The sequence below is a fragment of the Trachurus japonicus genome, chromosome 23 (assembly GCF_045865225.1).
Source record: "Trachurus japonicus isolate A0001 chromosome 23, Traja_1.0".
Lineage (NCBI taxonomy): Eukaryota > Metazoa > Chordata > Actinopteri > Carangiformes > Carangidae > Trachurus > Trachurus japonicus.
In genome coordinates this window covers 3,842,647-3,870,287 of record NC_140929.1, presented here as the reverse complement: position 1 = coordinate 3,870,287, position 27,641 = coordinate 3,842,647, and the positions used below count along the sequence as shown (strand labels likewise).

General features: G+C 42.1%; 1 protein-coding gene across 1 annotated transcript; it reads left to right on the top strand.

Annotated features, from left to right (window-relative positions):
- The first annotated feature begins 824 nt into the window (after nt 1-824).
- saxo6 (stabilizer of axonemal microtubules 6) lies at nt 825-26,384 on the top strand. Its single transcript, XM_085769462.1, has 16 exons — nt 825-1,031; nt 1,927-2,026; nt 9,653-9,778; nt 9,944-10,099; nt 10,870-10,961; nt 11,073-11,210; nt 11,989-12,150; nt 13,207-13,328; nt 14,344-14,386; nt 21,657-21,904; nt 22,310-22,534; nt 22,743-22,825; nt 22,920-22,984; nt 23,654-23,906; nt 26,056-26,118; nt 26,233-26,384. The coding sequence occupies exons 1-16, from the start codon at nt 1,014-1,016 to the stop codon at nt 26,340-26,342; spliced, it is 2,004 nt and encodes a 667-aa protein (XP_085625588.1). The 5' UTR covers nt 825-1,013; the 3' UTR covers nt 26,343-26,384.
- Nucleotides 26,385-27,641: the final 1,257 nt, after the last annotated feature.

Here is a 27,641-nt window from a genome sequence, read left to right as displayed (position 1 = left end):
AGAAACCAGTTCAGCCAAGTGTCGGTATCAGGTTTATATCCCCGTTCAGCTGTGACTGGGGGTTTAAACACTGGTGGAGAAGTGAGTCTGAACTGGTTTCTTCAGTACAGAAACCCACAGCAGCAGCGGGAGGTAGGGGACGGGGAGGGGGGGTGAAGCCAAATGTAAAGTAAAAACTAAAAAGCCTTAAATGAATAAAAGTGGTGCAATTTTGTAACAGCAAACTGCAATGTGGATTCATTCTGATAGATAGATAGATAGATAGATAGATAGATAGATAGATAGATAGATAGATAGATAGATAGATATGAATTACTTTATTGGATGGATGATATACTGTACATTGATATACATATTTAAAACTTCTTAATAACGTAACACATACAAAATATAAATAAATGAAAAAATATAGAATTAAATAAATAAAAATACAACACATATATATATAAGAACAATGAAATACAAATATTTAAATAAATTCTTTTTACAAAAGGAATCTCTCAGCATGTAAATTGTAAACATTGGTATTAGATAATTAGATAGATAGAAATGATATTGAAAAATATTATTTAATATTAATTAATTGTTTAACAAATATATTCAATTAATTTAGGGCATTAAATAAGCAGTCGTTTGAATTGATATACATATTTAAAACTTCTCAATTACGTAATAATAACAATAACACATGCAGAAACACATAAGAGAAACTGAAATACATCTCAGACTGTAAACTCTCAGTATGTAAACATTGATGACGTCGTCGATCAACCGTTCTGCTGATGACGCGTTACGCATGACGCTGAGCTCCATGGCAACGGCGGCGGCGGCAGCAGCAGCAGAAGCCGAGGAGGAAGCTTTAGCCTCCGGTTAGTTAGTTAGCAGCACGCCGGTCGGGTGGTCAGTTAGTTAACTAGTTAAACTAACTACACCACCGTTGTTATAACTAGTTAACACGATGCAGGCGGAGGCGTAACGAGCCGTGGTGTCCGGTCAGCGGCGGGAGCGTCACCATGACGGTCCGCTTCAAGGTAACTAAGCAACAGGTGCAGCTGTTAGCATTAGCATTAGCCACACAAAGCTAATGGCTAACTCCCTATAACCTGACTGTTGTTATTGTTTATAAACTGGTTCTGGGTTCAAATAAGCGTCAGTTTTTCCAGTTCTGGTGAACCAGTCTGGTCCTGTTGGACCGGCACGAGACTGCAGAGTCAGGATCAATGCGATTTAATCATCTGAGGTGATCAGATAATCCAGATAATCAGGGACAGATAATAGACCCGTTTGTATTGTAGACAGAGCACGTGACAAACTGACGTCACATCACGTCACATCATTGTAAAGTAACGTTCTAGTAACGTATTACTACAGTTACAGTTACAGCTACTGAGGATATGATACAGAGCATAACGTTATACGTACAACTCTGTAAACTATCTGTATTGATTATTGATCATTCATCAGTAAGACTGTTGTCATGGCTGCAGCTGATGTTACTGAATAAAGTCTCAGTTATATTATATTTTATTACTTAGCAGTGTAAACACAGAAGCAGAACGGATTCACACTGTGGAAACTCAGAGTTTCCTGAGCGTAATCATTAGTCAATTTCAGAATCTAACTTTTATTGTTTGTAATATTATGCAGAATGAATTTTAGACTTATGAGTTTAACCTGCATCTTCCTTTCAATTCAATATAAAGTTATTGTCTAACTAATCTTATGATAGTGTCAAACACTGTATGGATCAAGTGAAGCTGATTCATTCTTACAATAATTAAAATAATCAAACATTAAAATCCAAGATTCTCTGGGTTTTTTCATGGCTGTTTATCTAATGCATCATTTTATTAACTCATAGATTTGTTAATGGACCTTGTCTAAGCTCACAGCCACCGAACACTCCTGTCTCTCTCTGTGTGTTAGAGTCAGAGTGAGTACCAGAAGAGCTTCGGGGCTCCTCGGTCCAGGAGCGTGTCCCCTCAGCGCTGCACGCCGTTGACCGGGCTCCGCTCTGATCACATGGGTAAGAACTGTTATTCTGTGTGTAACCCACCTGAAGGGTAAGTGACACGGACCAGAATTTCCTAGACTCGAGAGGGAGAAATGTTAGAGTAATGAACTGGACACCAATTAAGCAAAAGGGAACATGCAGAGGTAAGTTTAGCAATATTTGAATGTATTGAAAGTATTAACACACATGTAATAAACAATGTTACAATTTTGGCCGGCCTTTTATATTATTTTCAATGTCTCTGAATCGGGTGCACCCTTAAAATAAAATAAAATAAAGTGTCTCTTTTCCGAGAGTAGAAAAATAGTGCTCCTTTAATGTTTGAGTCTTTCTCAGTTTGTTTTTCCAAAAAAAAAAAGAATAAAAATAAAAAATAAAAATTTTGTATCGTTCTCCTTTAACTATGTGAATCCTTCACAGTCCTACCCGACCGATAGGACGGTGGTTGACGAAGAGATGTCCTCTTTGATCCAAGTGGTCACACGGGTTGGCTCGCCACTCTCCCTCGTCAGGAAGAGAATCTCACTCCAAGATCCAAGGTGTCCAAAAAACCCAGCCTGCGTAATACAACAGGGCTTGAATAAATCTATTCACCTTTTCTTTTTAACTGTACAGTTTGCATTTACTCAGTGTAATCAATATCAATATAAAACAACTTTTCCCACTGTTAACTTATTTCAAGATAACATGTTTTACAGTGTTAGCCTGAGGTTAACTTTAACTGTTTTTCTTTTGAAATGAAAAATAAAATCATTTAAATCACTGATAAACAATCAGAAATCACATGTAAACAATTTCAATATATTCACAGCTCGACAGTACACTCACACTGGATTAAGGTAAGTGAAATCAGGTAATATGAACTTGTTTTAAGTTGATATCAAGACCTTTAACCTGTGCCTGAATGAGCAGCACAATAATACACATAAAAAACAAAGCAGTCTTCTAAATCAACACACAGCTTAATGGCGTTTCTCTCTGCTCACACAACGTGAATAACAGGCACTCTTTCCCCACACGTACACACGTATTTCTCTCGTCTATCAAGGGGAAATAAACACCACACAGTGAGCTAAGGCTCCGGCTCGGCAGGTTAGCACTCACCGCGAGCGGATGCTAACTCATTGAGCTAGCTACTTTTCACCGTACTCACCGGGCAAAGAAAGGAATAAACAAAGGTGGGGTTCCCAGGGTCGCTTCTCGTGGTTACCGGACGCTCAGGTGCCAGCTCCAACAGCTCCTCTTGCTCGATATCCAGTGTTTTCTTCCGAACTTTTATCACTCCAAACACCTGTGGCTCTGCTCTCCTCATGCCATCATGCGCTCTGTGTGTGTCTCGGTGTGTCACACGAACATGCGCCGAGGAGGCGGGCACGAGCTGACTTCCTCCAATCGCAATTCAGCTGCTCCACTCTGAGCGAATGAAACCACTTGCTTCCTCACAGAACCACTACTGACCTCTGACCTCTGGGATAACCCAAATAAATAAAATACAGAACGAAATAAAGACTGTGATTCAGGATTAAATAAAAATAATACTCTATGAAATAAAAATATTTCTAAATGTTTTTAACCATTTTTTTTTCTCCACAGGTTACTTATGAGACAACAGATAGGTTATTCTCTCTCTTTTTCTTTAACAGATTACACAGACATATTTTAACAGGTTACACTCTCACAGATTTCTCTTTTTTTGAACAGGTTACACTCTCACAGATTTCTCTTTTTTTTGAACAGGTTACACTCTCCCCCTTTAAATGTATGCACGTCCCGCTGCATGCTCAAAAGGCTGTTTGGTAACTACTGTCTCTTCTACTTCAAGGGGAATGCTTGCTAACCAATCTCTACTCGCACTGTCATTGAGAGAATTGGTGAGGGCAGTACTCAACCCTTGAAATAATGAGGTGACAACAGACACCAGGGGGTGACCCAACTCAGGGTAATGGAACCTACGTGCTGGTTCACGTTGTCTGAGTGATCTCCTGACATGAATGTCTGTTTCTGTTTGTTCTTGTGTCTTTTCTAGAGCTGGTCTCTCTGCATGGTCTTTAGCTTTTGGTTCCATAGGATTTTCTTCCACAGGTTCTGAAGCTGTATCAGGTAGGTCTCCAGGTAAGTTATGAGCTTCCACTTCAGGTAAATCTTGATTTTTCTTTTCAGGTAAGCTTTGAGTTTCCGTTCCAGGTAAGTTTTGAGTTTCCGTCTCAGGTAAGTTTCCCGTTTCATATTCAGTTTCAGATGAGTTTCCTATTTCAGTTTCAGGTGAGTTTCCTGTTTCAGTTTCAGGTGAGTTTCCCGTTTCATTTTCAGTTTCAGGTGAGTTTCCTGTTTCAGTTTCAGGTGAGTTTTCTGTTTCCTTTTCAGGTGAGTTTTCTACTTCCTTTCCAGGTGAGTTTTCTGTTTCCTTTTCAGGTGAGTTTTCTACTTCCTTTCCAGGTGAGTTTTCTACTTCCTTTCCAGGTGAGTTTTCTGTTTCCTTTTCAGGTGAGTTTTCTACTTCCTTTCCAGGTGAGTTTTCTGTTTCCTTTTCAGGTGAGTTTTCTACTTCCTTTTCAGCCATACTGACGTGATAAGGGTGAGGATTTGCAGGGTCTTGACCATGGTTACTTGGGACAGGTGCAAGACTGTGTCTTGGCATATCATACACCGTAACAAATCTCCTGTCTTGAACATTTGGTAAGGTAGCAGTTGCATACCAGCCGTCATATGTGTCAGTATCTGTATCAAAGGGCTCTTCATCTTGTTGAATGGCACTTTGCTGCCTTGTTCGAGGTTTCTTTGGACTGCTCTTTGGGTTTTGTTCCTCTCTCTCAGTTTCAGGAAGAAATCCACAAGGAAGTAGAAGGTCTCTATGTAGCGTCCGTGGTGGTCCTTCCTCCTTTTCCGGCTTCACAGAGTAGACAGGTAAGTCGCCCATCTGCTTGGTAACCACATAGACTGTGGACTCCCAACGATCCGCCAGCTTATGTTTGTTGCGGAGACGAAGGTTACGAACGAGGACTCGATCCCCAACAGCCAATGTAGACTCTCTGACAACTCTATCAAATCGCCTCTTGTTTTTTTCTGCGACCTTGCGAGAGTTTTCAATGGCGACCTGATAACTTTCTTCCAGGTGAGATCTCAGGTTCCTTACGTACTGAGAGTGTGAACTGGGCTCTTTTCCTTTGACTGGCAACCCAAAGGCTAAGTCCAAGGGCAGCCTCGGTTGTCTGCCAAACATTAACTCATATGGCGAGAACCCGGTGACGTCATTCCTCGTGCAATTGTAAGCATGAGTGAGGGGTTTGACATGGTCTCGCCATTGAGTCTTCTCTCTGTCTCGAAGGGTGCCTAACATGCTGAGGAGTGTTCTGTTGTACCGCTCAACAGGGTTTCCCCTGGGGTGGTAAGGACTTGTTCTCACTTTACGGATACCAGCCAATGCACATAGCTCCCTGATGGTGTGAGACTCGAAGTCTCTACCCTGATCGCTGTGCAAGCGTTCAGGGAACCCATAATGGACCAAAAAGTGTTCCCATAAGGTCTTGGCAACGGTACTAGCTTTCTGGTCTTTGGTGGGGATGGCTACGGCATATTTAGTGAAGTGGTCCGTAATGACAAGGATGTCCTTCGTGTTGTGGCTGTCCGGTTCCAATGAAAGAAAGTCCATACAGACCAACTCCATTGGTCTAGTGGTTTGGATATTAACAAGCGGAGCAGCCTTGTCCGGTTGGCTCTTTCTTCGAACACATCTCTCACATGTTTTCACCTTCTTCTCCACTTCGGCGGCCATCTTTGGCCAGAAGAACCGTGATCTGGTAAGTTCAAGAGTGCGCTCAATCCCTAAATGCCCCATTTCATCATGGAGATTCCTGAGAGCAGCAGGTCTTAGGGAATTTGGGAGTACTAGCTGGAAGACAGTTTGTCCCTCACACTCCCGTGTCCGGTACAAAATGCCTGACTTCAACTGAAGCCTTTTCCGTTCTCTTAGGATCGACCGTTCTTCAGGAGAATCTGCTGTGTGATCTGCAGGTAAGTTGTTGGACTCCACCAGCTTGATAACTCTGTCAAGAACGGGATCTTCTCTTTGAAGTTTCCTGAGGTCAGACTCACTATACTTAGGTACTGTTGAGGCCCCATCTTGCGACTCTCCTTCAAAGACATCAGGGATTGCATCCGCTTGAATGGCAAGAGATTCAACGTAGCCATAGAAAGGTGAGAGCTCTTGAACCTTCCTCACAGTATGTCTTTGACAGGTAGCTGCGACAATCTCTGGGGTCATCAGTTCAAATTTGCCTATGGATGTCAATAGCTGGGAAGTGAATCGGTCAATCCTTTGGCTCTCTTCCTGCGATGCAGCATCATTTTCCAAGGCACCATGGTGTCTCCTTGACAACCCATCCGCATCCGCGTTCTGCTTACCAGCTCGATACTTGATATTGAAGGTGAAAGTCGAGAGTGCGGCTAACCAACGGTAGCTCGCAGCGTCAAGCTTGGCTGTGGTAAGTAGGTATGTCAAGGGATTGTTATCTGTGATGACAGTAAAGGAGTTTCCATACAAATAGTCGTGAAACTTCTCTGTGATGGCCCATTTAAGGGCCAAGAACTCAAGTTTGTGTGCTGGGTATCTTGCTTCACTGCAGGAGAGTCCTCTACTAGCATAGGCAATCACACGCAGGGTCCCTTCCTGCTCTTGATATAAAGCGGCTCCTAATCCTGTTGTGCTAGCATCCGTATGGAGCACATAAGGAAGCTTAGCATCCGCATAACCAAGGACGGGGGACGATGTTAGCTTGTGTATGATCGCCTCGAAGGCCTGTTGACACTCAGTATCCCAGCGTTCACCAAACGGCTCTTTTGGGCTGAGGTATTTTCCGTCACTTACACTGACCTTGACTCCTTTCCGCCGTGGTGGATATCCGGCTGTAAGGTTGGTTAAGGGCTTGACGATCCTTGAATAATCCTTGACAAACCTCCGGTAATAACCGGAGAAGCCTAAGAAGGATTGGTTCTTTCTCGTACTGGAGAGAGAAGATCTCTTACCTCAGTGCCAGTCTGGGGTCTGGAGAAGGTCTGACTCACCTCAGTGGGGACACTGGCGAAGCTAGGAGCAGTAGCTTGGACATCTCTTGGTGTAAGGGACGGCTCAGTTTCCACAGGAGTCTCAGTGGTCTCAACTGGGGTCTCAGGGCTGGTGGACTCACTGATCCTTTCCAGCTCCTTGCGGAGGATATCTCCAAAATCCATGCCACTCATCTTAGCCAAGTCTTTCAGTCCAGAAAGGTAAGCTTCTGTTGCACTGGTGCCCACATCACTAGTGTAAACGCTGGCAAGACTCTGCACATGGTGACTAACCTCTGGTTTGGCAACACATGGTCTTCGGTAAGGTAAGCGAGTGGTTTCAAGGTCTTTGACAGCACTGCCATACTGGAACTCAACAATTACCTGAGTTACAGGATCTGTGGTAGGGACTTTGATCATTCTAGAGATAGACCCATACTGCTGAAGAAATTCAAAGACCTCATTGTCAAACTCAGTATTGGTTAATCCACTCACTATAACAGAATTTGGGATCTTTACACCCTCTTTCTCAATGATATCCATCTTTCAAACAAGGTAAACAATTGTCAATGCAATGGAAAATGAGATAAATAAATAAAACCAAAAATACCTCAAAAATTTTTTTTTTTCAATTACTCAAAAGGTGTCCCTTTAATCTGATTATGATAGAAATATATTAATTAATTGTCTCCCTCCTGGCTGGCTCGCCAAGTTTTACTGTGTAACCCACCTGAAGGGTAAGTGACACGGACCAGAATTTCCTAGACTCGAGAGGGAGAAATGTTAGAGTAATGAACTGGACACCAATTAAGCAAAAGGGAACATGCAGAGGTAAGTTTAGCAATATTTGAATGTATTGAAAGTATTAACACACATGTAATAAACAATGTTACAATTTTGGCCGGCCTTTTATATTATTTTCAATGTCTCTGAATCGGGTGCACCCTTAAAATAAAATAAAATAAAGTGTCTCTTTTCCGAGAGTAGAAAAATAGTGCTCCTTTAATGTTTGAGTCTTTCTCAGTTTGTTTTTCCAAAAAAAAAAGAATAAAAATAAAAAATAAAAATTTTGTATCGTTCTCCTTTAACTATGTGAATCCTTCACAGTCCTACCCGACCGATAGGACGGTGGTTGACGAAGAGATGTCCTCTTTGATCCAAGTGGTCACACGGGTTGGCTCGCCACTCTCCCTCGTCAGGAAGAGAATCTCACTCCAAGATCCAAGGTGTCCAAAAAACCCAGCCTGCGTAATACAACAGGGCTTGAATAAATCTATTCACCTTTTCTTTTTAACTGTACAGTTTGCATTTACTCAGTGTAATCAATATCAATATAAAACAACTTTTCCCACTGTTAACTTATTTCAAGATAACATGTTTTACAGTGTTAGCCTGAGGTTAACTTTAACTGTTTTTCTTTTGAAATGAAAAATAAAATCATTTAAATCACTGATAAACAATCAGAAATCACATGTAAACAATTTCAATATATTCACAGCTCGACAGTACACTCACACTGGATTAAGGTAAGTGAAATCAGGTAATATGAACTTGTTTTAAGTTGATATCAAGACCTTTAACCTGTGCCTGAATGAGCAGCACAATAATACACATAAAAAACAAAGCAGTCTTCTAAATCAACACACAGCTTAATGGCGTTTCTCTCTGCTCACACAACGTGAATAACAGGCACTCTTTCCCCACACGTACACACGTATTTCTCTCGTCTATCAAGGGGAAATAAACACCACACAGTGAGCTAAGGCTCCGGCTCGGCAGGTTAGCACTCACCGCGAGCGGATGCTAACTCATTGAGCTAGCTACTTTTCACCGTACTCACCGGGCAAAGAAAGGAATAAACAAAGGTGGGGTTCCCAGGGTCGCTTCTCGTGGTTACCGGACGCTCAGGTGCCAGCTCCAACAGCTCCTCTTGCTCGATATCCAGTGTTTTCTTCCGAACTTTTATCACTCCAAACACCTGTGGCTCTGCTCTCCTCATGCCATCATGCGCTCTGTGTGTGTCTCGGTGTGTCACACGAACATGCGCCGAGGAGGCGGGCACGAGCTGACTTCCTCCAATCGCAATTCAGCTGCTCCACTCTGAGCGAATGAAACCACTTGCTTCCTCACAGAACCACTACTGACCTCTGACCTCTGGGATAACCCAAATAAATAAAATACAGAACGAAATAAAGACTGTGATTCAGGATTAAATAAAAATAATACTCTATGAAATAAAAATATTTCTAAATGTTTTTAACCATTTTTTTTTCTCCACAGGTTACTTATGAGACAACAGATAGGTTATTCTCTCTCTTTTTCTTTAACAGATTACACAGACATATTTTAACAGGTTACACTCTCACAGATTTCTCTTTTTTTGAACAGGTTACACTCTCACAGATTTCTCTTTTTTTTGAACAGGTTACATGTGTTTTTATCAGGTTTTTCCTTTTAAAGAATTTAATTGCCTGGTTAGAAATGATTAAAATGTCACTTATACCTCCTCCCTCATATAAAAAGTCCATAATCAATAACAAATATTTGTCATTATCCTTCAAAAATCTAAAGTTTAAACACCTTTGCTTTGTTTCTCAGATAGCAGCAGAGAAGCAGGTTCCCAGCGCCAGAAGAGGCTCGGTCATTCTGGTCTGGCTCAGTCCTGCTCGTCTCTGCTCAGTCCATCAGATGCAGCTCATGTTCACAGAGCAGCGCCCTCTGCTGGTAGGAAGTCTGTGTTGACACTTTACATCCAATAACAGCTGAAGGAACAAGTGTTTTTGGTCGCAGCTGGTGAATCTGTTCAGGTTGGATCCAAGACTGTGTTTTAATATTGAATTCCTTCCTCCTCCTCCTCCTCCTCCTCCTCCTCCTCCTCTTGGTCCTCAGCCGCCTCCCGGAGCCGCTCAGCCCACAGGAGGAAGCCCTCGCTGGAGCGAAGACCTCCAACGCCGCCTCCTCCTGAGTCTCGGGCAGAATCTGAATTTGCTGCTCAACCAAAAACTCCCTCGGGACCACGGCCTGCAGCAGAACCTGGAAAACCCAGTAAGTAATAGTTATGTTCTGAAATAAAACAATGGAAACAATGCTATTAATATTAATATTAGTATTAATGTAGTTTGAGTTGGTTTGTGTGAATAACGTCAGAGCAGTGAGGGAATTATAATAATAGACTTTATTTATAGAACACTTATAAAATGAAAGTACAAAGTGCTTAACAAAGAATTTGATAACAGTTAAAACAAGAAAATAAAATCACAGGGGATCAAATTAAAGCAGAAGTAAGCAATCCGGTCGTTTTGGCTAACTTCTTGTCAGCCGATCCCTTGGCTGCACACACAGAGAGGACCGCCCCTTTATGCCGTTCTCTCTCCTCATTGGATAAAGGTTGTAGGATACAAGGAAAGTTTTCTCCTCGGCTTACAGCAGAGCAGAGTGACTGACAGACCCGTGTTTCAGACCAAACACTCTATATAAGTGATTGCTGTCGGAAGATAGAACTATTTAAGACTTATATTAACACAAATATTCCGCTTACTTCTGCTTTAATGTACTGTAGTTTGAGTTGGTTTGTGTGAATAATGTCAGATAGACTTTATTTATTGAGCACTTATCAAACCAAAGTACAAAGTGCTTAACAGAGAATTTGATAACAGTAAAAACAAGAAAATACAATCACAGGGGATCAAATTAAACATTAAAATGACAATGATAAAAACTGGCAGAGCTGTGTAGAAACAAACAGACACAGACTAAAAAGACGACACTGACTCCAACCAACTTCTTTAATTAATCAATATCACGTGTCTCCTCAGGAAAGCTCCACCCCTCTCAGCCTGACAGCCAACCACAGCCCAGCCGCCCTCTGACATCAGCGTCTGACGAGCAGCAGCTCTCGGCCAATGAGGTGAGTCGAATCTAAAAAACACTGCACAACCAGAAACAGGAACAAGTGTCAGGATGAAACAGGACCAATGACGACTCCTCTCCCTCCTCTCCTTCCTCCGTGCTGCTGCAGGTGGATCAGGCTCTGAGGTGGAGGGCGGGGCTAAAGGCCGGGGGTCAGAGGACCGGAGGTCAAAGGTCAGAGTACCACAAACAGTTCAGCTGGAGGAAACATTTACCTGCTGCTTCACCTCTACTGACGGCAGAACGGGTACGATGCTGCACCACGCTGGAAATAAATACACTTCATACTGTTAAATCATACTAAATACTAATATATACTAATATTAAACAATACTAAATAATAAATACTCATATATATACTAATATTGAATACTAAATACTAATATATACTAATATTAAATGCTACTACAGGCAGACAACCTCAGTATTTTCTTTTAAATCTCTTCTTAAAATTTACTTTTATCGATCGGCCTTCCCCTTCATACGGTAAATTGATTGTATTGTATTTAAACCCATTCTAATTGACCTCATCATCAATTAACTTTATTGGCAAATGTCAATGAACGAAGACTGAAAAAATATCAAAACAGTCGTCAATGTTAACAAAACTAATATCGACGTAGGTGAATAATAAAAACAATCATGTAGCAGGTTGTTTGACAGAAACTGAGGATCGAGTCTGGGATGGCAGGTTGCTATGGTAACCAAGACAACAATGTAGTTTATTCAGTTCATGATAAATATAAATAAATCAATAAAAGCAGTGGCTGGAGCTCAGGTGTGTGTGTGTGACTGAACAGGTGCAGTTCAGGGCCGTGTCCACCAGGTGGAGCTAGAACGTCTGTTTGACGAGCTGAACTCAATCAGTTATTGATTAATTGATCGATTGATTCTGTGTTTTCAAAGTGGTTTAATGATTCATTCAGTCTCATCACTGTTTTCATTGATAAATATTTAAATGACTTCTCTCCGACACTGACCTTTTACCTCTGACCTTTGACCTTTGACCTCCACCTGTCCTGCAGGTGCTGCACTCCAGCAACAGGTCCGTCCCTCCCTTCAAGACCGACTGGGTCGCCATGGAAACGGAGTATCAGCGCAACTTCCAGGGCGCCGCGCCCCCCGCCGGGCCGCGCCTCCGGAAACATCTGGAGCATCAGCGAGTCCCGCTGTTCCAGAAACACATGGTACACACACACACACACACACACACAGACACACACACACACACACACACACACACACACACACACACACACACAGACACACACACACACACACACACACACACACACACACACACACACCCTCTCTTACCTGTCGTGACACACACATCTGACGCTCGTTTCCACTGAACCAGAGATTAAACACTTTTTATTTTGACTTTTGTGAATTAAAAACCTGTTTTATATGTCACACTGTAAAACTCATGTGTGTTTCAACAGTTCACACACACACACAGACACACACCCTCTCTTTACTGTCGTGACACACACACCTGACGCTCGTTTCCACTGAACCAGAGATTAAACACTTTTTTATTTTGACTTTAGTAGTGTTGTGGTACTTGAGAATGGTCTTGGTCTCGAGATCGCATTTTCAAGGTCTTGGTCTCGGTAAAAGTTTGACGTCGCCCCAGCCGCCAGCGAATGTCACTTTATGTTAGACTCGGCGGAGCGTCTTTTCTTCCCCGTTAATTTAAGCTGTAGCTACACACACACACATAAAGATAAGCTGTCTAATTTTGGCCCGATTTACCTCCCTCCGACCAAGGACAAATAATCAGCCGAATATTGACCATTTCAATTAAAAGTCATGTGTGTGAGACGTGAGAGAGAGAGAGAAGAAAATCATGTAGGCTACAGTATTTTTTTGTTTTGTTTTTTCATCAGAGAATCACCTTTCAAGTGTTGTTCTTCATACATTGGTTGTAACAGCATCATTGCTGCCTTTGAAAGCACCATGTAAAAAGGGTTACGTACTTCTGCAGGCTGGGTGGCTTTACCAACAGTTTGAAATACATTTATTTTTCAATATGACAAATAGACTATAATTCTTCTGTTTGGTCTCGGTCTTGGACTTGGTCTCGCCCCTCCACGGTCTTGGTCTTGTCTTGGTCTCGGTATACTCTGGTCTCGGCCTTGTCTTGGTCCTGGGTTAGGTGGTCTTGACTACAACACTAGACTTTAGTGAATTAAAAACCTGTTTGACCTCAGTCGACTTGAATCTGCTTCTGTTTCCAGAGAAACAAGAAGAGGAGGGAGGAGTCACAGAAGAAGCCACGCCCACATCCCGACGCTCCCGCCCCTCCACATGGTGATGTCACGCCCCCTCCTCCTCCTCCTCAGGTGCGGAGAGGACACAGGTGTGTGTTTTGTTGTTTGTGTTTGTGTTTGTGTGTGTGTTAGGGGCTGTCAGAACGAACAGAATTCAAATTAGCTGAAGCTTCAAATATACGAGCAGAGTTTTTCTAATTGCCCGTCTATTTGGCAAGTGATCCACAGACCGGTCGTGTGCCGATCCAGTCAACTGTGATCCGTTGCACCTCTTCTTATAATATTTAAATTTCCCTTGAAGTTTTAAATTGAGTTGGTAAAACTTAAGTGCGACATAACTGTACGTTCACACCAAAAGCAGCAGATTAAACATGCAGTACGGAGCAAAGGAAGCAATTAACAAAAGGCAATGTGATTTATCCACCACAGAAACATCATACCCAAACTTTTACAACTTTGAAATATACTTAAAATATGGCAGAAACGAAAAAAGGAGGATGGCGATTAAACTCAGAACATATACAGAGAAATAACAGCTTAAAACTTTGCAATACAGAAAAGAAACCGCCGAACCACATCAGGTTCAAAGTTCAAGGTTCGTTTTATTTTACAAATCATTTTAAAATACAAAATACAAAATACAAATTCAGTTCACAATATACAGTAGACACATGATCAGAGCTAATCACCATAAAGTTAACCGAGACTCAGCTTCTCGTCTGGTGACGCTCTGGTGGCTCATTGAAAATGAAAATGAAAATGAATGACTTCTGGCGTTTTTGAAGCTTTTGGTGTGAACGCACAGTAACAGATTTGGTTGTAATGTCCTTTAGTAATAATAAGCTGGTGTCGATGTAGGCGTATATAATGAGCTAAAAAAAAATAGAAAGTTTGAAAAGAAAATTTGCATATAATTGGAATATTTAACATAAGAAGGGTTAGAAATTCCAGTCTGGTTTGGGGGGAAGACTGATGACAGCCCTAGTGTGTGTTGTTTCCTTGTGTGTCTCTGTTGTGCGACTCCATGTGTGTTGATGAGCCCGTCTGTCTGTCTGACAGGATGTTGACAGAGTATCAGTCCAGATTTCGTTCTCCCCTCTACAGGATCCCAGAAAAAGGCGGAGCCACGGACGGCGACGCCCCTCAGGTCAGGAGTCACTGTTGTGTGTCTGTGGGGGATCGGGGGATAGGTGGGAGGGGGAATTTTATTATTTTGAAAGGACAGCAGAGGAAGTATGTGAAAGTTTCCTCACCAGTAACAGATGGAAGGATGTTTATTTTACTATATTCATTTTAATTCAGTCAGTCATCATCACACACTCCATAAAAACACACATCGAACTTCACAATATCAACAACAAAAACCCAATAAATACTATATGATGGTAATGACAAAAAAGGTTTGGGCTGAAGCATAAAGTTTTTATTTGACTATCCTACATCCAGCGACCCATCAAAACATTATTAATAGGAAAAAAACAAAAAAAACATTTCAATCTTAACCCTCAAATAAAAACGAACAATGAGGGACAACATTGGTAAATTCAAGTCAGCTTCATTTCAGTATCATGTGATAAAACTCTCAGAGGTTTCAGTTTGATGATTTTGATGTAGAATCACAGAAACTGGAGAAACTGCAGCAGAAACTGACGCCTGAGTTTCTACAAATAACTTCACCCACACACACACACACAGTGACACACTTCACATGTTGCGTCTCGTTCTCTGGTCTCCGTCCATCATGAGTCAGCTGCTCTCAGGTAGATCGGCCCCAAAGCATCCAGCCCGATCTGATCCGAGCCCGGACACGTTCTGTCTGAGCCCAAGTCGACTTTATTTCTATAGCACATTTTAAAAACAACAGGTGTCGACTAAAGTGCTTTACATACAAGATTCAAATTCAAACAAAAACAAGACAGACAGAGAGAGAGAAGAGGAAAAATCAATAAATAAACTGTAACTAAGAGACTGAGCCCGATTTCAACCCGACATTTCTTCAATAAGTCGACCGTTAAACATTCAGAGTTTAGTTCAAAATTAACCGGATAAAGCTGTTTACATGCATTTACTTATGCATCACAGTATGACTTGTTACTGTGATATATGTGACCTGATGCAGCAAAATGAGTCACAGTGACCCAAATTTCAAAATTGAGATTTTGGTATCAATGGAAATAAGCTTTAAAATGACGTCCTAGTCAGGTTTTCAAGATATGGCCATTTGAATTATGGTCTTCCACTCTGTTTTTACAATTGAAAAACCTGAGAAAACATGTGCAAGAGTTGCGTCGATGCTAGGCTCGGTTTAGCGTCTGTTCCTGTACCATGTGATTACATGCACCCAATACGGCCCCTTGTTGTCATAGAGACATCATTCAATGCCCCTCGGAAATCAGAGAATCTCACAATTCAGATGCTGTTTACAGCTTGTCTCTATCATAAATACTTCAGAAGTTATTTCATGTTTTGTAAAACATGTGCAAGCGTTGCGTCGATGCTAGGCTCGGTTTAGCGTCTGTTTCCGTACCACGTGATTACACGAACCTTATACTGTCCCTTCTTGTCATAGAGGCACCAATCAATGACCCTTGGAAAGTGGAGAATCCCGCCATTCAGATGCTGTTTGCAGCTCGTATCTGTCATAAACGCTTCAGAAGTTATTTCATGTTTTGTAAAACATGTGCAAGCGTTACATTGATGCTACGCTCTGTTTAGCATCGATGCTACGCTTGGTTTAGCGTCTTGTTTCTGTACCATGTGATTACACGGACCTCATACCGTCCCTTCTTGTCATACATGCAACATTCAAGGACCCTCGGAAAGTGGAGAATCTCACGATTCAGATGCTGTTTACAGCTTGACTCGTCTCTGTCATAAACGGTTCAGAAGTGAGTTAGAAAGTTGCAAGTAGAACGTCATTTCTTTGAAATGAGCTTTTTTGGATTTTTTTTATTGGTTTTCCACGTCGTCATCGGCTGATTATCTAAAAATAGAACGTTGCGACTTCCGACTCATTTCGCCAGAGCGGGTGACATAACATTAGACATTATCACACCATAGCTTCATATAGCCTGATTAAGAATAATAATAATAAAAAACAAAACATAAAAAAAAACGTACGTCACAGGACATTCAGAGAATCTAAACTCTGGTGCACACACTGTTTCTTCTGTTTGCATGTGTGTGTGTGTGTGTGTGTGTCCCACTGAAGACGTAAATCTGTTGGCGACTATTTTCAGCTGTGAATTAATTGTCACTGTTGCTGCAGCTTGGAGCAGCAAATAAAAGTGTGTGTGTGTTTGTAGTGCTGAACTTTTTAATAAACTTTGAGCAACAACAGATCAGAGACATGCAGAGTTGTGTATCTGTAGTTGTGTGGCTGTTTTCTTGTCTCATCAGCTCAGATCAAACTCTGCAGAACTTCGACCACCTGAAGATTTCAACCTGTCGATCAGCTGATTCGACTGAGCGGGGATTTGCCCGCCTTCTAGATAAACTCTGTGTGTTTGTGTGTGTGTGTGTGTGTGTGTGTCGTTGATGGAAAACCAGAGCGCTGAGTGTCAGCGGTGAAACCACAGAGCTTCATTTCAGGGAAACAACGCACTGTTAGTCACACACGCACTCACACACACACACAAACGCACACACACACAGGTAGGTTCCCACCAGTCCTGTGGAAAGTGTCGTTGCAGAGGGGGGGCAGCCGCTGAAAAAAAAAAAAAGTTTCTCTCTGCTGACACCAGATCAGCTGAAAACGTCCAACAACTGCAGAAAGTTTGCAAAGAAAGAAAGAAAAAAAAAACCCAGAAACCACAGAGTCTGAAGCAGAGAGGAAAAAAACTGTCGAGTTCTACGAAAACTGGTTTTTTTCACGCCGTACGAGACCGAACTGGACCTGGACTTGGATCTGATCTGCAGCCGTCGCTCTGTGAAGGCCGAACTGAGATCAGACGGTTTTTGTCCACGGAGCATTTTCTCTTTTTGCATCGTCACCTGTTCTGTTCTGTCCTGTCCTGTCCTGTCGCCTAGCAACCTTTGCATCATCATAATCAAAAGGAGTTGTTATCGATGTAGAAAAATGAGCTTATTCAGTTTTTTGTTTTCTTCTAAACGTGTACGTGCAGATCAGCAGATCTAAGCGTTTTTTTTGTCGGAGCTTCTTCGTCCTGACAGTTTGTCGTCTGCACGTCGTCACGTTTTAATATCTTTATTCAAAACAACCACAACTTTATTTTCCCACTTCACCACAAACTGTACATGAACCTGAACCGTTTACAGACTGAAACTCGCTCTTTTTTTTCTCACAGAATTCAGTTTTAACATTTGATCTAAAGCTGAGACACAACACACACTGTAAACCTCGGCCTCTGTCTGTTTGGCTCGCTGCCTTACCTGCCTGCAATGCATCTTGGGACAGGTTGGACCACGATGGATCCACCTGTTGCAGCTCGTCCAGCTCCTTTTAGGACAAACATGTTGCTTTTAGAGATAAATGCAGAGACTGCTTGCTGAAAAACTGTCCCTGAAGGCAACGCGCATCAGCGGTTTTGCATGAATTTCCCTCTACAACAACTCTGTCTGGTAACGTTGTGTTATTATCTCATAGCGTGGTGAATGTGCAGGTCACAACTTGTCCACCAGAGCGTTGTGGAGTTGTTGGATTGTGTATTTGATGAGTTTGATGAGGGAAACCAAGAAATCCCATAATGAGCCTCCGTAGCGTAGCTCTGAGTAGAGCTGAGCTCCGCCGTTCTAAAAACAGCTTGCACCGACAATTAAAGGTAACGAACCTACTGCTATGACTATAGGGATTATGGCAATGGGCCAATTTGCTAAAATGTTTAACTATCCATTTAAAGTCTGTGAAAATAGAAAAATGACTTCAGAAGAAAGTGCAGCTGAGTTTTTTTCCACATTTTTGCTTCGTTAAATCACAAAGTTTTGTTTCTCTAATAAAAAGTGAGGCTGCATGTGTGAGTGTGAGGTCTGGAGGAAGTTACAACATCATTAAAACTCATCACACATGTGACCTGATTCTCTGCAGATTTATTAAGTTGCACAACCTCCTTCAGATTAATACTGAGTTTTTATTCTGATGTGAAGAGAGATCTCTGAGTCCGTGGGCGACGTGGAGCCGTTTGTCCGATCAAACTTTTTTTTCCGTCGTCCTGTGGTAACTCTCTCTCTCTCTCTCTGAGCGACGACGTCATCGCCTGTTCACAGGAAACAGCCTCAGAGCTGCAGCGTCAGGTTTGCGCTGTGGTGAGGCTGTGGTCGCCCCTGACGATGGCCCCGCGCGCGCGGGGGGGGGGTAATCCAGAGTGTGGACCGAGGTCAGGGTCGAGGTCAGGTTTCGGGTTATGACCAGGTTTACCAGAAGCAGCAGCAGCAGCAGCAGGAGGAGGAGGAGGTGTCAAACAATAACGACATTAATGATGAATTTCCCTCAAATATCATCAGAATCTGCAGCTGCAACTTTCTGGATCAAACAGCTGGAGCCGCCAGATGTTCCCCACAAAAGTCACATCATCGTCATTTTTTATGTTTGATTCAGTGAAATTGCAATTGAAAGTGAACTCAAACTGAAATCTGATCCGTAGATGTCACACGCTGCTGTGTTTAACGTGCACAGACGTGGACAAAATAGGGTTGAAGAAAGAAAAACCCACAAGGCAAGGCAGTTTTATTCGTATAGTTTGTCTCAAAGGGCTTTACATGGCATCGTAACAACATCCTCTACCCTTAGAGACTGGGTCTGCGTTGTCCTCGTCCCTTGGACCTTGGAGCCCTCTTGAGATTTTCCAATGCAGCATGTAAAGATGTAGATTTGCCTGCTTTTGTTAACTGTCGGTATGCTGTGCTTTTTCATATCACATTGACTTGTTTTTTCTTTCTTTCCATACATTTGGGGATAATGGAGAAAATACATGGAGGCCAGAAATCAGTGGGAGTGAGAGGGAAAGGAGGAGAGTGTGACCCATTCAGTCTAGATGCGTAAACTGTTGCAGTTGGTTTCGTACTAAATATTGATTATGACATGCATCAGTGAAACACAATATAGACCCCTCACATTGACTGAGGAAAAACTCCATGGAAAACCCTTTAAACAGGGAAAAATGTGAGAAACCTCAGGGTGAGCAACAGAGGAGGGATCCCTCACCCAGGACGGACAGACGTGCAATAGATGTTGATACAGACAAGAAAACAGTTTCTAACGCAGAATGTTGGAAACATGGAACAAGTGTTCCTGAAATAACTTGAAACTGACAGAAGTAACGGACCAGAGGACGTTCTTGTCCCAGAAACTTCGTGGACAGATGAGACGAAACTGGAGTCACATCAGCTCATCGTCGTTTACAGATGCAAACATGAAGCAAAGAAAACAACTCTGTAGCTAATGTGAAACATGGATCAGACTCGGTTCTGTTCTGGTTCTGGTTTGCTGCACCCGGTGTCTTGAATCTGTGCAGGGTTCAATGAAATCTCAAGACTATTTAAAGGGATAGTTCAACATTTTGGCAAATTGGCCCATTGCCATAATCCCTATAGTCTTAGCAGTAGGTTTGTTACCTTTAATTGTCGGTGCAAGCTATTTTTAGAACGGCGGAGCAGAGCCGTGAGCTGCTCAGAGCTACGCTACGGTCGGAGGCTAATGGGATTTCTTGGTTTCCCTCATCAAACTCATCAAATACACAATCCAACAACTCCACAACGCTCTGGTGGACAAGTTGTGACCTGCACATTCACCACGCTATGAGATAATAACACAACGTTACCAGACAGAGTTGTTTTAGAGGGAAATTCATGCAAAACCACTGATGCGCGTTCCCGTCGGAGGCAGTTTTTCAGCAAACAGTCTCTGCATTTACCTCTAAAACAACTCTGTGTGGTAACGGTCCCCAAGTGCGACCATAGGAAAAATTCGCAGACCGGACCTACAAAAACGCAAGGAAAACATGGATTTAGGAGGAAAAAATTTATTTTGGATGGGAAAAATGCATCAATTTGAATATAACTGCGTTTTTTCCCATCCAAAAATCTTTTTTTTTCTCCTAAATCCATGTTTTTGTCTTTGTTGATGGAAACAGTCCCGAGCTCAACAGTCGACTAGTATAGTCTACCCTGGAAGCTACAGTAAATAGAGCTACGTGATAAAAACACACATTTAGCACTGCTCTCTCATATTAATGGAGTTTATGCACAGTCAGTGTTGTGTGGTAAGGAACTGGTGGATGTTGCAAAGCATGTCTAGTGAGATTGAGCATTATAGAGTCCATAGTCATGGTTTTAAAGTTCTGCCTTCATTACTTCACTGTTTAACTGCAGTGTAGCGCAGCTAGCAGGAGGAGAGCTATACATATTTGCAGAGTTTGCAGAGTTTTTGTTTTGTAAACCACATTTAGTCTTGTTTTTATTTGTCAAGAATATTATTGCATTACACATTTCATCATAGTTATCGTCACATGACTGTAAAGTTTTAGAAAGAAGACTCCGATGCACTTCGTGACTCTTACACACTTTTAGTTAGCTTTTCAAAACACAAGAATACAGCGTAACTCTTATGCAAAAACCCGTGTTACACTCGCATGCTATCCGTCTTTCTCTGAACCTTATTTCTTCCTCTTCCAGCTTAAAGCAGAAGTAAGCGATCCGGTCGTTTTGGCTAATGCTGCGTTCCAGCGGCCTTTTGAAACCGTAAATTACAGCTTCAAGTCACAACTTACGACTTTGTAGCGTTCCAGGCAACCCACTCGTGTTTTTCCGACCTGTTTTACCTGTGAAAGTCACTATAACGGCCACTCGTAACTTCTGACCCGTGAAGTCATACCAGATCGAACTGGTACGAGTTCACAGGTCGGAAAAATACGAGTTACGGGCTGCCTTGAACGCACCATAACGTCTTGTCAGCCGATGGAGTTAGCAGCCCCCGGCCTCGTCATGGATCTATTGGTCCACGTCCCTACGTCACCACATTCACGCGCATCCCTTGGCTGCACACACAGAGAGGACTGCCCCTTTATGCCGTTCTCTCTCCTCATTGGATAAAACTTGTAGGATACGAGAAAAGTTTTCTCCTCGGCTCAGGGCAGAGCAGAGGGACTGACAGACCCGTGTTTCGGTCCAAACACTCTATGTAAGTGATTGCTGTCGGAAAATAGAACTATTTAAGACTTTATTAACACAAAAATATCGCTTACTTCTGCTTTAACCAACACAATAATAACTGAAGAGCGCCTCCTTCTGGACGAACTACAACATTGCATGCACAACAACATTACAATGACCAACATTTACTGTATGTTGCGTCTTGTCTCGTTTTCTTCACATTGACAACGATATTTCATCATAATAATACAAAATAATAATAATTTTCGACTAAAGCAACACTAGTTGACGTCGCCTCCTCTCTCCTCCAGGTGAAGCAGCTGAAGCAGCTGCGTCAGGAAGCCTCTGTGTACCGCCGTCGAGCTTGGGGCATCAACTTCTCCAGAGATCACCTGAACCAGCTGCAGTCGGAGCACAACGTCCTGTGGGAACCGTCCGACACCACCGAGTCCTCCGCCTCCACCGACACCCCCACCCCCCCGCGCCTGACCTTTGACCTCTGTCCGGACGAAGACAGTCACAGCTCAGCGCCGAGCGTGGAGGCTCTGGACCTGGCCAGGTATGATCAACTAAAACTAAAACTAGCAGGGAAAAAATAGTCTAGTAAACTGAAATAAAGATAAAAATGTCAATTTTTCTTAAAACAAGAACTAAATAAAAGCTACAATGAACAAAGTAAAACAAACTGAAACTAAAGATGAGTCAGAAAACATCAGCTTAGTTGTAGTTTTATTAACACTGCAGGAACTAAATTAAAACTAAGACTAAGACTAAATAAAAACTAGTCAATTCCTCTAAAATAAAAAGTAAAACTGTTTCATCACTAGTTGAACTCACTAAAACTAAACTGAAATTAAAAAAAAGCTAACTGAAAAACTAAATAAAAATAAAAACTAATAAAAATTTGAAAACTATAATAACCCTGGTGTGTGTGTGTGTGTGTGTGTGTGTGTGTGTGTTGCAGCGGCTCCTCTGTCTCCAGTAAGAAGTCGTCTGTCGCAGGCTCAGAAATAAACAACAAAACCAGACAAAGAACGAACGCACAGAGATCTAAGAGTCCTCCTGCTGAAAGACGCACGGCCTGGGGCGGAGGAGAAGAAGAAGAAAGAGAACAAAAACAAAAAGAAAAACAAAAAGAAAGAGAAGAGGAAAAAGATGAAGAAGAAGAAGGAGAAGAAAATTCAGACGAGTGAGTTTTGACCTGATGTGAAACTGTTGCTTCAGAAAAACACGACATCGTTCGAGCTAACAGCAAAGATGAAGAAACGTGGAGCTGCTCGAATGATGTTGTGTTTTTCTGACGTGTGTGTGTGTGTGTGTGTGTGTGTGTGTGTGTGTGTGTGTGTGTGTCTGTTGTGTTGTTTCTGATGCTGACTTCCTGTCTGCCGCCGCTGCAGGGAGGAGGGGAGGCTGCCGACGCCGAGGCTGAAGATCAGACCGGTCCAGAGAACTCACCACGACCTCACCACACCTGCTACTGGTACACACACACACACACACACACACACACACACACACGCACACACACAAACACACACACACACACATTGTTTAAACCTCTGTCCGTCCTGCAGGTGGCGCTATCCTAGTGGGGAAAGTGAAGAGCGGTGATGAAGCTGCTTCTCCTCTGAGACAACAGGTGACGCCTCCTGGATGGAAATAATGATGATGAATAAAAAAGACACATGATACAAAGGGTTAAAGGGATAGTTCAACATTTTGGCAAATTGGCCCATTGCCATAATCCCTATAGTCATAGCAGCAGGTTCGTTACCTTTAATTGTCGGTGCAAGCTATTTTTAGAACGGCGGAGCAGAGCCGTGAGCTGCTCAGAGCTACGCTACGGGGCTCATGGGATTTCTTGGTTTCCCTCATCAAACTCATCAAATACACAATCCAACAACTCCACAACGCTCTGGTGGACAAGTTGTGACCTGCACATTCACCACGTTATGAGATAATAACACAACGTTACCACACAGAGTTGTTTTAGAGGGAAATATAGTGTGGTGAATGTGCAGGTCACAACTTGTCCACCAGAGCGTTGTGGAGTTGTTGGATTGTGTATTTGATGAGTTTGATGAGGGAAACCAAAGAAATCCCATAATGAGCCTCCGTAGCGTAGCTCTGAGCAGCTCACGGCTCTGCTCCGCCGTTCTAAAAATAGCTTGCACCGACAAGTAAAGATGACGAACCTACTGCTATGACTATAGGGATTATGGCAATGGGTCAATTTGCTAAAATGTTGAACTATCCCTTTAATATATAAAGTGTGTGAACTAAACAACATCGACGTGTCCGTCCTCAGAGGAGCGGGTCGGCCGTTTCCATGGCAGCAGCAGGAGGAGGAGGAGGAGACGCCACAGCCGAGCTGCCCGTCAAGCGCAGAGAGGTGTGGTCAGAGAGTCTCCACCCCTCCCCCGACCACAAACCGTCGGCCTCTAAACCAATCAGGATGAAGGAAGCGCCGCCGCCGCCTCCCGTGGCCCCGCCCCCTCTGGTCCCACCGCCGCTGCACGGTTTCCATGGCACCCTGAGACACCCCGACTTCCAGCACAACGGTGAGCAGCAGCGCCGATAGTACAAACCTGCAGCTGTCAATCAAACAATTAATCTATCTATCTATCTATCTATCTATCTATCTATCTATCTATCTATCTATCTATCTATCTATCTATCTATCTATCTATCTATCTATCTATCATTAACAAGATACAGTATTAAATTACCCAGAATTCATTGCACCACAGTGACCACAAAGCGATCATTTAAAAAAGTGTATTTATATTAAACCAAGTGGATTACAGAGATTAAAACTGAATAAGTGTTAAAGAAGACAGGAGGACGTTTGTCTTCTGTGGCCGGATTTAAAACACTTGAACAATCATTCACACGACTTTACAGTAGCATAATATGTAAAACTGAGAAGTTAATTATTAGAAGAAAAAATAATAATCACCAAGTTACAATGTTAACTTTTCATCTTTTTGTAATTATATTATGTGAATAATATATAAACAGTGGGGAAAATAAGTATTGATTTAACGCGTCAATATGCTTCTCAGAAAATATATTTCTAATTGAGCTGTTGACATGAAATTTTCACCAGATGTCGACAACAACCCAAGCAATGCACACATACAAAGAAATCCAAACATTTATGTCCATAAGTAATGTTAAAGCTCCAGTTGGTAAGTTGACGAAAGTGAAAGTAAACTCCGCGACTTGGTCGGAAATTTCAAGACAATACTCCGTCAGGTCCCTTTATGAACCTCTGCCAAGCGCCCCACACACACACAGACACACACAAAGTAGCCATGAACGCACCCACAGAGAAAAAAAAAAAAAAAAAAAGATGTACCGTATCCATAGCACGACGTGTAGGAGCGGCGATTGGCTGCTCCTCCTGCTCCCTCTACCTGACTGGTGGAGAATCGTCGGGCGCGGTGGATTTTGGCAAATACGATTACAGGCTGTAGGTGGAGCCAGAGGAGTTGGATTTTGTCCTAAATTACTCATTTAATGTCTGACCATCAGAATATAGTGACAATTCCAGCAAATATGACTGAATAATTGTTACCAACTGAAGCTTTAAGTAATGTGTAATAAAGTGAAATGACACGGAATAAGTATCGAACACATGAAGAAAAGGAGGAGGTGCAGAAGGGTCAAGAAGGATCTGAAGTCTGTCGGTGTTTAGAAAGTTATCCTGTTTCCTGTCAGTGCAAAGTAATATCAGCTGCTTTAGTCCAAGTTCTCACACAAGAGGCGTCTCATGATGAGGAAAAGCGAAGAGCTTCTCCAGACCTTCAGAAACTGATGTTGCAGAACAAACTGATGCGTCGGTTACAGACAGGTCTGAATGAACCGTTTTATCCGTTAGCGCCGTTAATCTGGAACTGAAAAGATCATTTCACCATAAACTGGACACGACCACAACCAGGTCCTCACTAGATTAGATTAGATTAGATTATACTTTATTTCATCCCCGAAGGGAAATTCGTTCATGACAGCAGCATTTGACAAAGGAAATAAAAACAAGACAAATAATAAAATACACAATTCAATAAAAGAAGACAAAGGGAGAAAGTGCTACGGTGCTCTCTACTTGCTGGGCAAAGTAACAGATTAAAACAAATGCTTGCTGGCAGACAACTATGGATAAAAACAATTTAAAGTGCCATTTAAAGTGCAATTTAAAGTGCACGGGAGATTTAAAAAAAGAAGTGCGACAGACATTACAAATTAAATAGAACTATTAAAAAGTCTAACTGACATGGGGATAAAAGACCTGCGGAAAGTAGAAAGTAGCAGCTACAGTGAGTGAAAAACAATGAGTAATGCATTGGTGTTACCTGACACACAGGTGTGACATAAATAAACAATTTCAGATTACTTTCAGTACTCAACTATATATCGCTCTTCGTCTCATTGCCCAGGCCTTTTCAAGAAATAAAGAAAATGCAAATATATTCAACTGAAAAAGATGTTTTAGCTTCTCAGCATCGTCTAACCACACAAATTCGTTATTTGGATCTACTTTACTAAACAATTTCTGTCTTATAGAGTCATAGAAAGGACATTAGAACACAAAATGACTTTCATTCTCCACCTCTTGGATGTCACATAAGTTACAAATTCTACGGTGTAAGGACATGGTCAGGTGGGCGGGGCTTGTGATTGATTGTGTGTGTGTGTGTGTGTGTGCAGGTGAGCTGGGCCTGAGGTTCAGGGAGCTGCAGTGTTCGGGTCGAGGCTGCGGCTCTGACGACGGTGAGTCCACCACTTTTATCTTTTATTTTATTTAACTTTTCTTTTTTTTTTTTTTTTTTTTTTTTAAAACCTTCACCTCCGTCGTTTACACACTCCTGTCCTCCCGTTGCCCAGACGACCGGCTCTCCGTGATGTCGTGGCGCTCGGCCGCCTCCTGCTCCGCGGCGTCCGTCGTCCTGGCGCGCGCCCAGAAGAGACGGGAGCACTTCTGGGGCAAGAGATGATGACGCTGCTGTCGCCATGGAAACCAGAGGATCGTTCGTAGAGTGTGTTAGTTTATGAATCGACAGTGTAACTATAGCCAGAGTTTTTATTTTTATAGACATCATGTGTGTTTTTTTCTAATGTTAGTTCACACGTTTGTATTAGATCAGTTAAATCAATGTGATGATGACACAATGACCTCACTTTGTGTTCCTCAAGTATCAATGGACTGAAATCAAGAAAAAAAATCCTGGAAATTATGAGAGAAAAACCCAAAGAAACAAAAGAAAAGTTAAAGTTTCACTCTTTTTAAAAGAAACAAAAAAAACTGGAAATGAACAGAAAAATTCCTGAAACATTTTTTTTCCCTCCAACTTGAAATATTTCTGTGACGCGTCGGAGAGAGAGAAGAGCAAACACATCGTCATCGCTTCCTCCGGACAGAAAGAATGGATTACCTGGCAACTTCTCACACTGTGCAAACACACACACACACATACAGTACACACACACACACACACACACACTGTCAACCAGGTGTACAGTAGATAATCTGGCTGAATGTGAATTCCCCTCGTAACAATAAATGTACAGGCCAGAACAAACAATGTAAAGCTGTGTGTGTGTGTGTGTGTGTGTGTGTGTGTGTGTGTGTGTGTGTGTGTGTGTGTGTGTGTGTGTCAGGCTGTGTCATGTTCCTGCTGTAAAGTTTCCAGTGACCAGTGAGCCAGTGTTTTAATCATGAGTCGTGCTTTTTATTATTTCTCCAGTTTTTATTTATTTATAAGATTTTAAATTTGTCACTGTTTAATAACTAATGGTTTAATTTTCACTACATTAAAAAAAATGTCTTTGAACGCCTCAGTGTCTAATCTATAATCATCTCCTCTGACACTAAAGGTCCCGAAAGCTGCAGTGAATTAGTATTATTATTATTATTAGTGATTTTTTAAAATGTATTTATTTTTTTAAAAACGCACCTGTAAATTACTCTGAATGCGTTCAGGAAAGTCTGGAAAAAATCACATGCTGGCCTGACCAGGGTTATTATAATTAAAAGTAAAACTAGCAGTGAAAAAATAATGTAGTAAAGTGAAATAAAAATAAAAATGACAATTTTTCCAAAAAGAATGAACAATGATAAACTAACTAAAACTAAAGTAGAGTCAGATGACAGCAGCTTAGTTGTAGTTTTCTTATCGATGTCTAAAGCTGCAGGAAGAAAACGCCACAGCTCAACATGGGACGACTTGGGGTACGACCCACAAGTAAATAAGAGTGAATGGAACCTGATGAGGACTGATGGGAACATTATGGGA